The sequence below is a fragment of the Apium graveolens genome, chromosome 1 (genome assembly GCF_009905375.1).
Source record: "Apium graveolens cultivar Ventura chromosome 1, ASM990537v1, whole genome shotgun sequence".
Classification (NCBI taxonomy): Eukaryota; Viridiplantae; Streptophyta; class Magnoliopsida; order Apiales; family Apiaceae; genus Apium; species Apium graveolens.
Genome location: NC_133647.1, coordinates 196,249,901 through 196,262,287, shown reverse-complemented (window position 1 = coordinate 196,262,287; position 12,387 = coordinate 196,249,901). Strand labels below are relative to the sequence as shown.

Genomic DNA, 12,387 nt, shown 5'->3' with positions numbered 1-12,387 from the left:
AAAAAAGGTCTAAGGAAGATGAATATATATAGGAGAAAAGTGCATGCAGCATGTCGCCAATTAGGTCTCCACGTTGTAGTTTTAGGATTAAAGTGCAGTGTCTCACGAGAGAACCCTAGATGCCCACAAGTTTTTGGAGCTGTACGACGTGGAGTCTGTAATAGCCAGAAAATGGAACACACTTGACTCTGCGGCTTGTAATGTAAAGTGTCATCACTTGATCAGTTTTCGTATCTTGGCTTTGGCATTGAGTGACCACAAGCTTCTAAAACATTGTCCTTGCATAAGTTGCATACTACTTGCATTAGGGCCTGTTTGGCCACCATCAAATAAGTAACTTATTAACTTATAAGCCTGTAAGTATTTATCGATGAGTGTTTGTCGACCCAATTTATAAGTTGAATTTACAACTTATAACCTGATAAGTTTAATGTTAGTAACAACGTACTTTTTCTCAACTTATTTTGATTTTTCACTTTTTTATTAATTTAAATTTTAAAATACATGTTTGAAAATGTTATTTAAATTTAAAATTCAAGAATTAAAAAAAATTATATTTAAAAATTATTTATTTTAACTCATTTAAGTAAATAAAATTCTGACTTATAAGTAAATTATCCAAACACTTATATAACTTATAAGTTTTTATCTACTTATCACTTATAAGTCACTTATGCATTTTAAGTGATAAGTTACTTATTTTAAGATTTCCCAATCGGACACTTAATTGTCTAGTTAATTTTTTTTGGAAAATGCTTGGCGTACATAATTGTGTACAAAATTTTGTACATAATGACTTGTCATGGATTTTAATTAGAATGAACCTCTGTATTCACATCAACAACACCAATTAAAACACCCCACGTGTGATGTCATTCTGTATAATTTTTTTGTACAAAATTATGTACACCTAGCACTACTCTTTTTTTTGTGAGGTTAAATGCATGTGTTGGTGTAGCGGTATCTCTCTCGCTTTCTTACGAGATATCTAAGATTTAAATCGCGTCAAAGACTATTAAATATAGTTTCATAATTTTAAAATAGAAATTTAAATTTAAGAAGTTATAATTTATGTGCACCTTAAATAGTTGCAAAAAGTAAATCGGAGAAGAAAATTGAGACGTAATAGGTACTGAAGGTGAAACAAATACAGAAAAAGAAAAACGGTCTCTCTAGATATTTTTTGAGATTTACAATTAAGAATTCATTAACCATATTTAGTCAATTAACTAATACACACTTCAAAATTACCTAATTAAGAGATTATAATTAATATTTAATTAAAAAATTATTATGAAAAAAGCAAATCTGAGAGGAAAGTGCGTACCCATTATTATCATTACTAATCCTAATCTGAGATGCTACTATAACGGGGCAGAAGAGAGAAAATGAGGTGGTGTAATGTGTCTCCATTGATAGGCCTGATCAATTTCTTGAGCTTAATACAATACATTTCTTCACTTTCCATTGCAGTAGAGAATGTTGAATGCGTGTACGAGTACGCTCTCTATGAAGGTGATAACATCTCCGGTAACTTTGTCGTTCTCGATCACGACATTTTCTGGAGCTCTGATCATCCTGGCATCGACTTCATTGTAAGGTCCTTTCGTTTTTTAATTCCGGTTTCAGGATTTATTTTGGTGGGACTAATTGCATGTATGTGCATGTGTGACAAAAATGTGATCACAGTTAAATAAATTGTATTACAGAGTTGAAATTCTCGAAATCTTTAGCAATGCGGTGTTAGAGGACGATTGAATATGTATATCATGTATTCTTTTGATTCTGTATTGCGTATAATGTTTATGATAAGATATATTGAATATGTGCAAATCGAATTAGTTTCAAACATGGGCGGATATAGAAAGGGGGATCGGGGCGCTTAAGTGCTATAAATTTGTGGCATTTTATACGAGACGTATGTAGTTCTTAAATTTTATAAATGAAGCCCCCTTCTTCGAAAATTTCTTGATTCACCACTGGCTGGCTCGGGGTGCTTCAGTGCACCCGTACTATAAATTTGTGGCATTTTATACCAGAAGTCTGTGATTCTTAAATTTTATAAATGAAGCCCCCCTTCTTTGAAAATTTCTTCATCCACCACTGGCTCCAAATTTTGTCTTAGAACAATTATAGTGTCACCGTGCCCCTTGAGGCGATCAAGTAATATAATTACTCACAACTAAGATCTTGATCTCGTGGTTACCCCTTGCTCCCGAGTTTTAAAAATGAAGGAAAGTAAGTGAAGGGTAAGGAAAGTACTTTCACTTTCCTCCGTAATCGTGCTCCCGAGTTTTTAAAAGGAGCGAAGACAAGTGTTAACGAATGCAAGTTTGACAATCTTTCACTTCAAAAATGGTATGAAAGTACTTTACCTGTCAATCACTTGCTTCCTTCCCATTGAAAAAATCGGGAGCAAGCTTAATGTTTACACATTCATCTGGCATTTTGGGTTCTTAGTATAATAGAAAATGCAGGATCAGGGGATATCATTTGCTCAACTCAATCTCTGCAATATCTGCAGGTGACTTCTCCTGGTGGAAATACTATTCACACTATAAACGGTACCTCTGGAGACAAATTTCAGTTCAAAGCCCCGCGAAGTGGACTGTATAAATTCTGTTTTCACAATCCTTTCTCGACGCCAGAGACCATTTCATTCTACATACATGTCGGCCATATCCCCAATGATCACGACCTTGCTAAAGATGGTTTGTCGCAATATGAAGCAAGAATTTATTTGTTTTACATGTTTTTAATTTTTTGTTTGAGCACGCGATTAGTTAAACAGAACTTAAAAAGACCGACTTTTTTAAAAAAATATATCTGTTCTTCTGCAGAGCATGTGGATCCGATAAATGTTAAGATTGCTCAGTTAAGGGAAGCACTAGAATCAGTCATAATGGAGCAGAGGTTCTTGAAAGCACGAGATATTCGCCAACGCAATAGTAAGCCATGTGTCCTATTTCCTTTCTCTGCTAAGATTGTCTTAATAACTGATTTCATATATCATGTAATTATAATTTTGATCCATGAATGCCTCAATATAACCCGTGAACCTGATTTTGCCATATGTTCCGCTAGAATCGTGCACCATCAGGTATAGAATTTCCGATATCAAGATGATTGAATGTGTGTGACTAAATTTGTACTGATGCAACATTCCTGCTGTGAGCTGGACATGCTAAAAAATACTTAATAACATTGAAATTGTCGATTGGATGGCTGGACCGGAGACGATGAACGTTTGAAAAATTTCCACTTCTGGAGTTTCTTTACACTAGTTGCTATTACAATTTATCGCACCTAATCAAATACATATGAAAAATAGGCATTTTACTGGTTTTATTTCTAATGACAAATAGGTTTCATCATAGGCACTTTGCTAGTTTTACTTGCTTGACAATTTCTCTGTTTTACATCTGCTGCAGATAGCAATTAACATTACTTGAACTATGCATGATTTTGCTTCGTTTAAGTATTTTCTTGTGCTCGTCTATTTTGCACTAAAATTTAATGATTATGTGAACATAGAGAAGATAGCCTTAATTTGCTATGTACTATGAAGCATGCTGTCTTAAACCTTATATTTAATCTAAATTTTACGCGAACAGAAAGGTTATTTCTGATCGCAATCCTTTTATTTGCAAGAATGATGTTCATGTCCCTCGTATTATCTTAATCTTTCATTTCAATTCCTGCTGTAGCTAATGAGAGCACAAAGAGCAGAGTTATATTTTACACAATCACAGAGTACTTGTTGCTGGCTTGTGCAAGTGCACTTCAAGTTGTGTATATTCGTCGTCTGTTCAGCACATCAGTAGCATACAACCGCGTTTGATCTGGCACAATTTGAAGCTCTAACCGCAGGAATGGACTGATATAACAAAGGCCTTGAATGATGAAGTTAACGACAGGCTTTCGTATTTTATGGTTTCATACTACTAATCTTTTCTTTCTTTTTAATCTGTAGCAGACTTTGTAGAGCTACTCTAATATAGACAGAGAGCAAAAGGAATGCTACCAAAATTTTGAGTATAACTATTTGTAAATTATCAAAGTTTCTAAGTTATTCTGCTACTGCAAAGCCAGATGTGATGCTGATAAATAAAAGAGATGCATAGTTTTGCATAGTAGACTAGAGACTCTCTTCATTATGCCTCATATTTAGATAGGAGCTATGCTTTAACTTATGAAGTGCATGGTGTGATTTTCAATCTTTTATGACGAATAGCGTGATGTCCAGAGTTCGAATCTGATCAGAGGGCCAGAACCACTATTATTCTAGTAATCAAATACATTGCAATAGTAACACAAGTGGGGAAATTTTAATTGATAAGCTAATCATTTTAATAAAAAAAATTCATTGTGATTCCAAATTGATGACTGGGAAAATTGGAGCTATGTAGACCCCGGAAAGAAATGTGCCCCTTGAGTTCTCTAAATCACATTTGCATATTTGGATAAGATGCTTTATCTGAGTAGTTTCTTTCTAATGTTTACCTAGAAACAAAATTACAAAAGAACCCCTTGTTCAAATTTACAAGTCAGTCAATGCATCTTAAACTACATACAAAAGTCAAGCTGGACAGATAAATTGGAACGCAAGAAATAATATCCTTCCGAAAACTTAACCCACGGGAGCATAAAAATGAACCTTAACAGTTAAGCTATCCAATCGCGCCCTATTCACGGCGCCCTATTCACGGTCTATTGAAATCACATTTAATCCATTCAAGTGATGGTAAATGCATCCCTTTCAAACCTTAAGCAATTCTATTGAACTTCTCAAAAATAGAGAAAATTTATTTGCAAAAATAGTTGTTAAATATCAAGCAAAAAAATCTAATAAACTTCTCAAAAACAGAGAAAATTTATTTACAAAAATAGTTGTTAAATATCAAGCAAAAAAAGAATGGTGATAAAACTAAATACTAAAAAAATGGATAGATAAGGGGTCAAAAGTTTATCCTCTGTCGTCCCAGGTTATTGGTTCAATTCTCGCTCATCCCGAAAATTTATGAAAACACATACTCAATTATAAAGCTGTAAGCCATATTTGTCAAAAAAATTCCTGAAAAAATAGAAAAGGGTAAAATAGGAAAACAACATTGTCTCCCAAACTCTCATCAAATCATACATTTCCCAACACCAAGACCATCCTTTTCCTGTGTTCAAATCAACCTATACATACAACAAAACAACATATACATACATACATTTCATCTTAGGTTGTAATAAAATAAAAGATGCTAGCAGTTTTTGATAAATCTGTAGCTAAGAGCCCTGAGGCATTACAAAATGCTCAATCTGAATCTGTGAGTGCTCTTAAAGATGGGTTCTTGGCCCATCATTTCTCCTCTGTGAAGCCTGGTTCTGTTACTGTTAATCTTGGGCCTGCTGGTGTTTTGGCCTACTCTATGGATAAGCAAAACCCTCTTCTTCCCAGGTTTTGTTTTTGCCCTTTTGCCCTTTTCTTGATCTGTTCTTGAATGTGAGAGAGAGAGAGAGATTGTTGATTATTGTTGGGTTTTATTTGGAATGTTGATATGTTGGTTCTTGTGTTGTATTGTTTATCATTCTTGATTGAGAGAGAGAGAGGGAGAGAGATTGTTTATCATTTTTGGGTTTTATTTGGAATGTTGATATGTTGGTTCTTGTGTTGTATTATTTATCATTCTTGATATATATATATAGAGAGAGAGAGAGAGAGAGAGAGATTGTTTATCATTGCTGGGTTTTATTTGGAATGTTGATATTTTGGTTCTTGTGATGTCTTGTTTATCATTCTTGAGAGAGAGAGAGATTGTTTATCATTGCTGGGTTTTATTTGGAATGTTGATATATTGGTTCTTGTGGTGTCTTGTTTATGAGAGAGAGAGAAAGAGGGAGAGAGTGAGAGATTGTTAATTATTGTTGGGTTTTATTTGGTATGTTGATATTTTCGTTCTTGTCATGTTTTTTTTTATGATTCTTGATAGGGTTATTTGATGCTATAGTTTTGATTATATTAGATCATATTGTGTAAATATGTTTGTATTGTGGGTTGTTGTGTTTAATGGTTCTGTTAGCCATGACATTGTTATTTGTCCATTTATGTGTTAGGAAGATTTTGTATGCATTGATTGATATTTACCTATGTATTGTTATATAGAGAATTTCACTTCTTGTTTGTCTCTTTCTATTTGTTTTATGTATTATTGTATCAATATTTGTATGGTCATTTTTTTTGAAAAAAATTGTCTGAGCTCGTATTCCTAGTCCCTCTTATCCTAACTGAAGAGTGATTGTTACTTTTTACTTTATTGAAATTATGTTGTGCCTAAGCAGTGTTTATTTGCCTTGAGGATTTTGGTGGTGGTAAGGAGAGAGGGAAGCAGGGATATTTATCTGAATATGTTTGTGTAAAATTTGTGAAACCTATCTGCTATATATATGGATGGGGCCTTACCTTCTGTTACTTGCCACTCGAGTGCCCCACATGGGTAAGAGGAGTCTATGCCGTGCTAGAGGACCGTGTGAGTATACCTGCATATATGAAGGGTGTAAACAAACTACACGAGGAAAACTATGATTGTCAGACGTATATACATAATCCACAAACACTAGTGATTGTATTATGTTCAAATATGTAATCCATTCGAGTGCCCCCTTCTAGGTGAGGGGTGTAAACATTTGTTTTTTTTTTGCTAAACGGGGGGGGGGGGATTTTAATCATACACAGTTACATACACATATAACTTTCTTTCTCTCTAGTGCACAAGAAGATAGCTCGAATAACCCAAGCATCGGTGATTGAAGCCTCACGACTTGATTTTCTATAGTTTTTTGGTACACATATTAATCCAAAAGGTAATAATATGTTAGTCGGCCATGTTACTTTTTGGATTTTGATTGTAGGGAATGGTCCAGGTCTCCTAGTTTTGTTTTCTTGTTGATGTCAAGATTTAGGGAAACTTCAGACAACCTCTATACTAAGCCTTAGTTGGTCATGCCAGGGAATAATCTTTTGTGAACAAAGAACTTGATAGGCATCAGTAGTATGATGTGCTAATCCACTATGTGCTGCATACTCTATATGCCTAATTAGCGTTGTTCTTGTAAATGTCCTTCAGATGCAATTGTACTAATCGTATTCTTTAGATAACTTCGCTAGTGTTATGGTGACAGATAAGTATTGTCTACTGGACAAGAAATTACAATTACAAATGTACTTTGATGTGTTTTCTGTATTTTTTTTCTCAACATAAATGACTTCCTTATATGATTTTTCTTTAATAGATTGTTTGCCGTGACGGATGATTTATTCTGCGTATTTCAAGGCCACATTGAAAATGTTGCACATCTTAAGCAACAGTATGGATTGGGGAAGAATGCAAATGAAGTGATCATTGTTCTAGAGGCTTACCGGACTCTAAGGGATAGAGGTCCTTATCCCGCAGATCAGGTTTTGAGAGATTTTCATGGAAAATTTGCATTTGTTCTCTATGATGGTACTTCAAAATCTGCATTTGTTGCAGCTGTGAGTTCATTTTCTCTTCCTTGTGTTGTAATATTTCAATATAGTTCTGTTTGTGTCCCGCTAATCTGCTCCTTGCCCTATTGGGTTGTTGAAAGAAGGTTGTATGAATGTGGTTCAGTGGTTGAATTTTTTATTTGTCATTTCATATAATGTAGGATGCTGATGGAAGTGTGCCCTTCTTTTGGGGTACTGATTCTGAAGGAGATCTTGTTATCTCGGATGATGTTGATGTTATAAGCAAGAGCTGCAAGAAGTCATTTGCACCATTTCCAAAAGGTATCATCTTATATTCGTAGACAACCCTTCTGATTTTTTGTTTTTTTTTTTTTTTTTTTTTTTATTTTGGATTTGTGCCTTGGGTTTCTACTTCCGTCCCTATGCTAGATTTTGTTTGTTAAAAAAGACTTCTGTTTTTTACCTAGTTGCAGACTGCTAGCCTTGTAGTCTGTTTAGCTTTAACACATAAATAGATAAGGGTACAAGTGTTATATGCTTTGACTTGTGTATGTTAGGACATTGTGCGTCAGATTTTGAGTGCCGACAAAAAATATATCTGGGAACAAAAAGTTTACTGTAATTTTAAGATGCAATATCCACTATTTAGCAAAACAAAAGATGCAATATCCACTACTTTCTCATCCATGTTACCCAAGAATTGAAACTATTCCAGTTTTGCTTGCTCGTTTCTTTCATAGAGAAACGTTCACATAATTGTAAAGTATAGCTCTCAGACTTTATGTACTTCCATCAGGATGTTTCTTCACAAGCTCTGGAGGCTTGAGGAGTTTCGAGCACCCTATGAATGAACTGAAGCCAATGCCAAGAGTAGACAGCTCGGGTGAGGTATGTGGTGCAACCTTTAAGGTTGATGCCGAGGCCCGGAAGGAAACTGGCATGCCTAGAGTTGGAAGTGCTGCTAACTGGTCCCAACATTACTGAACAAAAATACCTTTGATATTGTAGCAAGCCCTTGGATACATTATTGGGCCTTGCAGGGTCTTCCGCGATTGTTCTTCATATTCACATCATGACTGTCCACGGTTTATTGGTAATGAACTTCTCAATTTGTATGGCTGAGTAAACTACCTTTGATACAGCCATGAATGAGATGTTTACCATTTATATTATGCAGCACATTGAAAGTTCAGGAGCTGTGAAATAATAATACTTTCGAGAATAGCTTGTCACTAGACAAGAAATGCTTGTATGATGCCGCCATCTTACCTATCTAATATCAAGTTACCTGCATTGAATAGTATGAAATTTAAGTTACAGGCTAGAACGTGATCTAGGAGTGATAATTATCGATAGATTGTATTAGTATTCGTAATGCTTATGTTGTCATTGACATGGAAATGGTCATCTGGTTGCATAAACATATTAGAATGAGAAGAAGGGGAACATTGACTTGCCAAACCTACAGCTAATAGAAGAATATTCTAGCAATCCTTGGATTGGATTTTGTCAATAAATCAAATTGTTTGCATGTAATGAACAAAAATAGAGGAGGTAAGAACATTATGTTTTGTTCTAAGCTTAAACTAGCATATACTCTTATAAAGTCTTCTTATACTATGACTTTACCTTAGCCCTCAATTTTTACGACGCTACTAGCGTTTCATCCTCCTGAGTTCTTTATGGTAATCCAGAAAGTTCGAATATGAGGGTTGCAGTGAGTTGAGGTTGTAAAGGGCAGTTATCTAATGAACACTCCTGCTGATGACAGAACTCAATACACTGAGAGCCGAAAACTCAATTATTTAGAACCGGATTTGAATGTTTTTGGTAAATATTTTTGCAAGTGTGCTTAAATGTAGAAGGTGAAACTTGTGTTACAGTATAATGATGAACAGAGGAAGGCCTAGCAAACATGTATTGCCGGCCTATGTGTATCGTGTTGTAGCTGCGAGTTATCTATCAATCCAAATGCTAAGAACCAACAAAAAACTGACAATGATGAACAGAAACAGATGAAGCTAATACACTTTAGAATCTGGTGCATACAGGTAGAAAAACTTAGATCCCGTTTGGTATTGTTGTTGCAGATGCGGTTAGCAAAAGCATATTCCCGTGCTTTTGAAAAAAGTTGTTTTCAGTTTTTGCAGGAAGTAATTATCAGTTTCACCATCAAACATTCTCAAAAATATTATTTTTATATATTATATCTCAAAACATGCATAAATTAAAAAAATTATGAAACATACATCTAATTTTCCTGACGACTCTTTTTTCACCGACATTTTTTCTTACAACACAGCAGTTTCAACACCACTCCCAAACGTAGCCTTAATCTCTGTTGCATTGCAAAATGTTGTGAATGAAAGCATCAATGTCATTTTCAGATGATCCACCTTGTGCAGTAGCCTGGCGAGCTATCGCCTCGAGTTCTTTCACTCTTTTCCTCATCATTTTCCCTTCGTCGTTTTTCAAGTCCATAAACCTGTTTACAAGTGCTGCAATTTCGTTTCTTGTCACTAATGTTTCAACTGCAGTTGGTCTCTTGACTCTCCATCCAATCTTCCAATCATCCACGATGACATTACTATTCGGAACTTGATCAAACTTTATAGGCATAGTTAGCATTGGAACACCAGCAAATACACTTTCTTTAGTCGAATTCCAACCACAATGTGACCAAAAACCACCAACAGAAGGATGACACAAGACCCTTAACTGATCACACCAGGGCACAGCCAACCCCTTCTCACCAGTAACCCGAGAAGCTTCCATTTTCGTTACCCATAAGTAGCTTACTCCGCTATCAAGAACACCAGCAACAATCTCATCCAACTGATCACTTGAAACAGAAAGAAAACTTCCCTGAGAAATGTACAGGACGGAATCAATAGGCTGATTGTCTAGCCATTCGATATAATGAGGGACATCGTCTTTATTTGTTAAACAATTTTGTTTGAGACTGAAGTCAGGGATTGCAGGACCAATGGCGTAGACAGGCATGGAAAACTCAGCTCTCAGAGCATCAATGGCTTTCTGTTCAAGCTCGTAAACAGCAGTAAATAGAAGATACCGTGTTTTTTTAGCCCATGAAGTACCTTCAAGAAATTCTGGTAGGATTTCTTGACCTACATATAATGGTGATGGAAGATCTAGTATGCGCGTTGCAGGTACACCAGGGATGCAAAATTTGAAATGGAAGCGCAAATGAAAATTAGCCAGGTACAATACAGTACATAATGCTACTGAGATCAAGAACTTGATATAATTGCAGTAATAAAAAGATTGTTTGAATAGAATTCTTAATTTTCTGGTAAAAAGTAACCTATATAAATGAACATATCTTGTTTTTAACACGATCTAACGTCAAGTAGGTGACTGATTGCGTCCAAATAACTCAAGTAGGTCGCTCATTGCAAATTTGACTCAAAATGATCATTAATTAACTTAATTTGATCATTTCGATAAAGTCAAAAATTGAAATTACCCAAAATTGAAAAAATTGTAACATAGGATGGTAGAGCTCGTTTTGGGCTTCAATATGAATACTAAAATTTTCAATTTGGCTCACAGAAACATGATGAAATTTGGGTTTGATTCTCACAACTTAAGTTATTTTCAAAACTTTGAAGAATCATGATTTTGTAAGTCAAAAAACAAGTTTTAATAACCATATTGAAGCCCATAACGATCTCTACCTTCCCGTGTTAACATTTTTCGATTGTGGCTAATTTCAATTTTCGACTTTAACGGAATCATCAAATCAAATTAAGTTAATTGATGATCATTTTAAGTCAAATTTGTAATGAGCGACCGTTATTTGGATGCAGTCAGTCACCTACATAATATTTAACTCTCCGGAAATCATATATAGTTTCGGAACTGACCTGAAACGTTAGATACTGGGATATCCCCCTTCTGTTCAAGAAGATGATAGTGCATGAACATTGAAAACACTTGAGCAGATACTGGAACAAGTGAAGCTACCGGAATATTTACTTTGATCCCTAGCCTTGGTACCCAGAACATGAAAAAATCGAAAATAATCACCACAGGCCTTGAATCAAGCCTGTGAATCAACCACTCCACTGGCTCTTCCATTTTTGTTTGTACTGCTTTAAAGAAACCTGAATGATCAGAGGCTCGAACCAGCTCAGAAGGTATGACATTAGGTATGGTTTCATAACTTATGTTGGCTGGTAGCTTTGTTTCAGACCTCAATAACTCGAACCACTCCTCAGTGACAACAAAGGTGATGAGCAAATCAGGTTGTTTGGAAGCTAGTTGCCTGCAGAAATTTATCATTGGGTTGATGTGGCCTCTTCCGGGAAACGGAATCGCCAGGATGGATGGTTTGGACACGTTCAAAGGGGAGTTCATTTTGGAAGAAAAGTTTAATGATTTGAAGAGTGTTAGTGGTGGGGAGTGTTAGCTCTTACTGTAATATCCAAGTTCACCATGCATACCGGATTCAACAATTCATCACCGAACTCAGATGCATACCGGACTCAACAATTCATTACCGAACTGATATGATATTACAAACAGCACACCTTATTGAGTTTGCGTTTTTGTTGTACCCATAAACATACATATGGAATTTAACACCCACCACATGTTAGTCAAAATTAGCTATCAATATTACTTTTTAATTGATAGTTTGATACTATTAAAAGTTTTAAATACTTTTATTCTACTCCCCTTGTCTTTAAATACGTTTTTATTTGTGTTGGACATGTTTGCCAATGCACACGTAAATTAATAGTATCGCTTATCATGGACAGTACGAAAAGTCAAAACGGGACAAATATTTTGGGACAGTAACGATTAAGATGTTACAAATCATTTGCAAGAAATTTAAAAAGGATCTTGTTTTATAAGCTAAAAATGAACAAGTAGTTTGATACTCC

The 12,387-nt window shown here is 35.2% G+C and overlaps 3 protein-coding genes across 3 annotated transcripts; 2 read left to right on the top strand and 1 right to left on the bottom strand.

Annotated features, from left to right (window-relative positions):
• Positions 1 to 1,333: 1,333 nt before the first annotated feature.
• LOC141723795 (transmembrane emp24 domain-containing protein p24beta3-like) lies at positions 1,334 to 4,086 on the top strand. The gene is made up of 4 exons (XM_074525687.1): positions 1,334 to 1,595; positions 2,525 to 2,711; positions 2,841 to 2,948; positions 3,708 to 4,086. Exons 1-4 carry the CDS (start codon positions 1,389 to 1,391, stop codon positions 3,839 to 3,841), a joined length of 636 nt encoding a protein of 211 aa, XP_074381788.1. The 5' UTR covers positions 1,334 to 1,388; the 3' UTR covers positions 3,842 to 4,086.
• A 1,074-nt stretch (positions 4,087 to 5,160) lies between these two features.
• On the top strand, positions 5,161 to 8,804 carry LOC141676509 (stem-specific protein TSJT1-like). The gene is made up of 4 exons (XM_074482174.1): positions 5,161 to 5,449; positions 7,282 to 7,522; positions 7,678 to 7,798; positions 8,274 to 8,804. Exons 1-4 carry the CDS (start codon positions 5,250 to 5,252, stop codon positions 8,459 to 8,461), a joined length of 750 nt encoding a protein of 249 aa, XP_074338275.1. The 5' UTR covers positions 5,161 to 5,249; the 3' UTR covers positions 8,462 to 8,804.
• Positions 8,805 to 9,656: 852 nt separating this feature from the next.
• On the bottom strand, positions 9,657 to 12,114 carry LOC141676505 (UDP-glycosyltransferase 87A1-like). The gene is made up of 2 exons (XM_074482163.1): positions 11,365 to 12,114; positions 9,657 to 10,629 (listed from the first exon to the last, which is right to left on the bottom strand). The coding sequence occupies exons 1-2, from the start codon at positions 11,855 to 11,857 to the stop codon at positions 9,809 to 9,811; spliced, it is 1,314 nt and encodes a 437-aa protein (XP_074338264.1). The 5' UTR covers positions 11,858 to 12,114; the 3' UTR covers positions 9,657 to 9,808.
• Positions 12,115 to 12,387: the final 273 nt, after the last annotated feature.

Bases quoted from the DNA above. Each gene is read 5' to 3' on its own strand.
- LOC141676509 (XM_074482174.1), top strand. From the start codon at position 5,250: ATGCTAGCAGTTTTTGATAAATCTGTAGCTAAGAGCCCTGAGGCATTA. The intron at 5,450-7,281 runs GTTTTGTTTTTG...TTTCTTTAATAG, and splicing joins CAAAACCCTCTTCTTCCCAG to ATTGTTTGCCGTGACGGATG. The intron at 7,523-7,677 runs GTGAGTTCATTT...CATATAATGTAG, and splicing joins AATCTGCATTTGTTGCAGCT to GATGCTGATGGAAGTGTGCC.
- LOC141723795 (XM_074525687.1), top strand. From the start codon at position 1,389: ATGAGGTGGTGTAATGTGTCTCCATTGATAGGCCTGATCAATTTCTTG. The intron at 2,712-2,840 runs GTTTGTCGCAAT...GTTCTTCTGCAG, and splicing joins TCACGACCTTGCTAAAGATG to AGCATGTGGATCCGATAAAT. The intron at 2,949-3,707 runs GTAAGCCATGTG...TTCCTGCTGTAG, and splicing joins AGATATTCGCCAACGCAATA to CTAATGAGAGCACAAAGAGC.
- LOC141676505 (XM_074482163.1), bottom strand. From the start codon at position 11,857: ATGAACTCCCCTTTGAACGTGTCCAAACCATCCATCCTGGCGATTCCG. The intron at 10,630-11,364 runs GTCAGTTCCGAA...CGCGCATACTAG, and splicing joins CCCAGTATCTAACGTTTCAG to ATCTTCCATCACCATTATAT.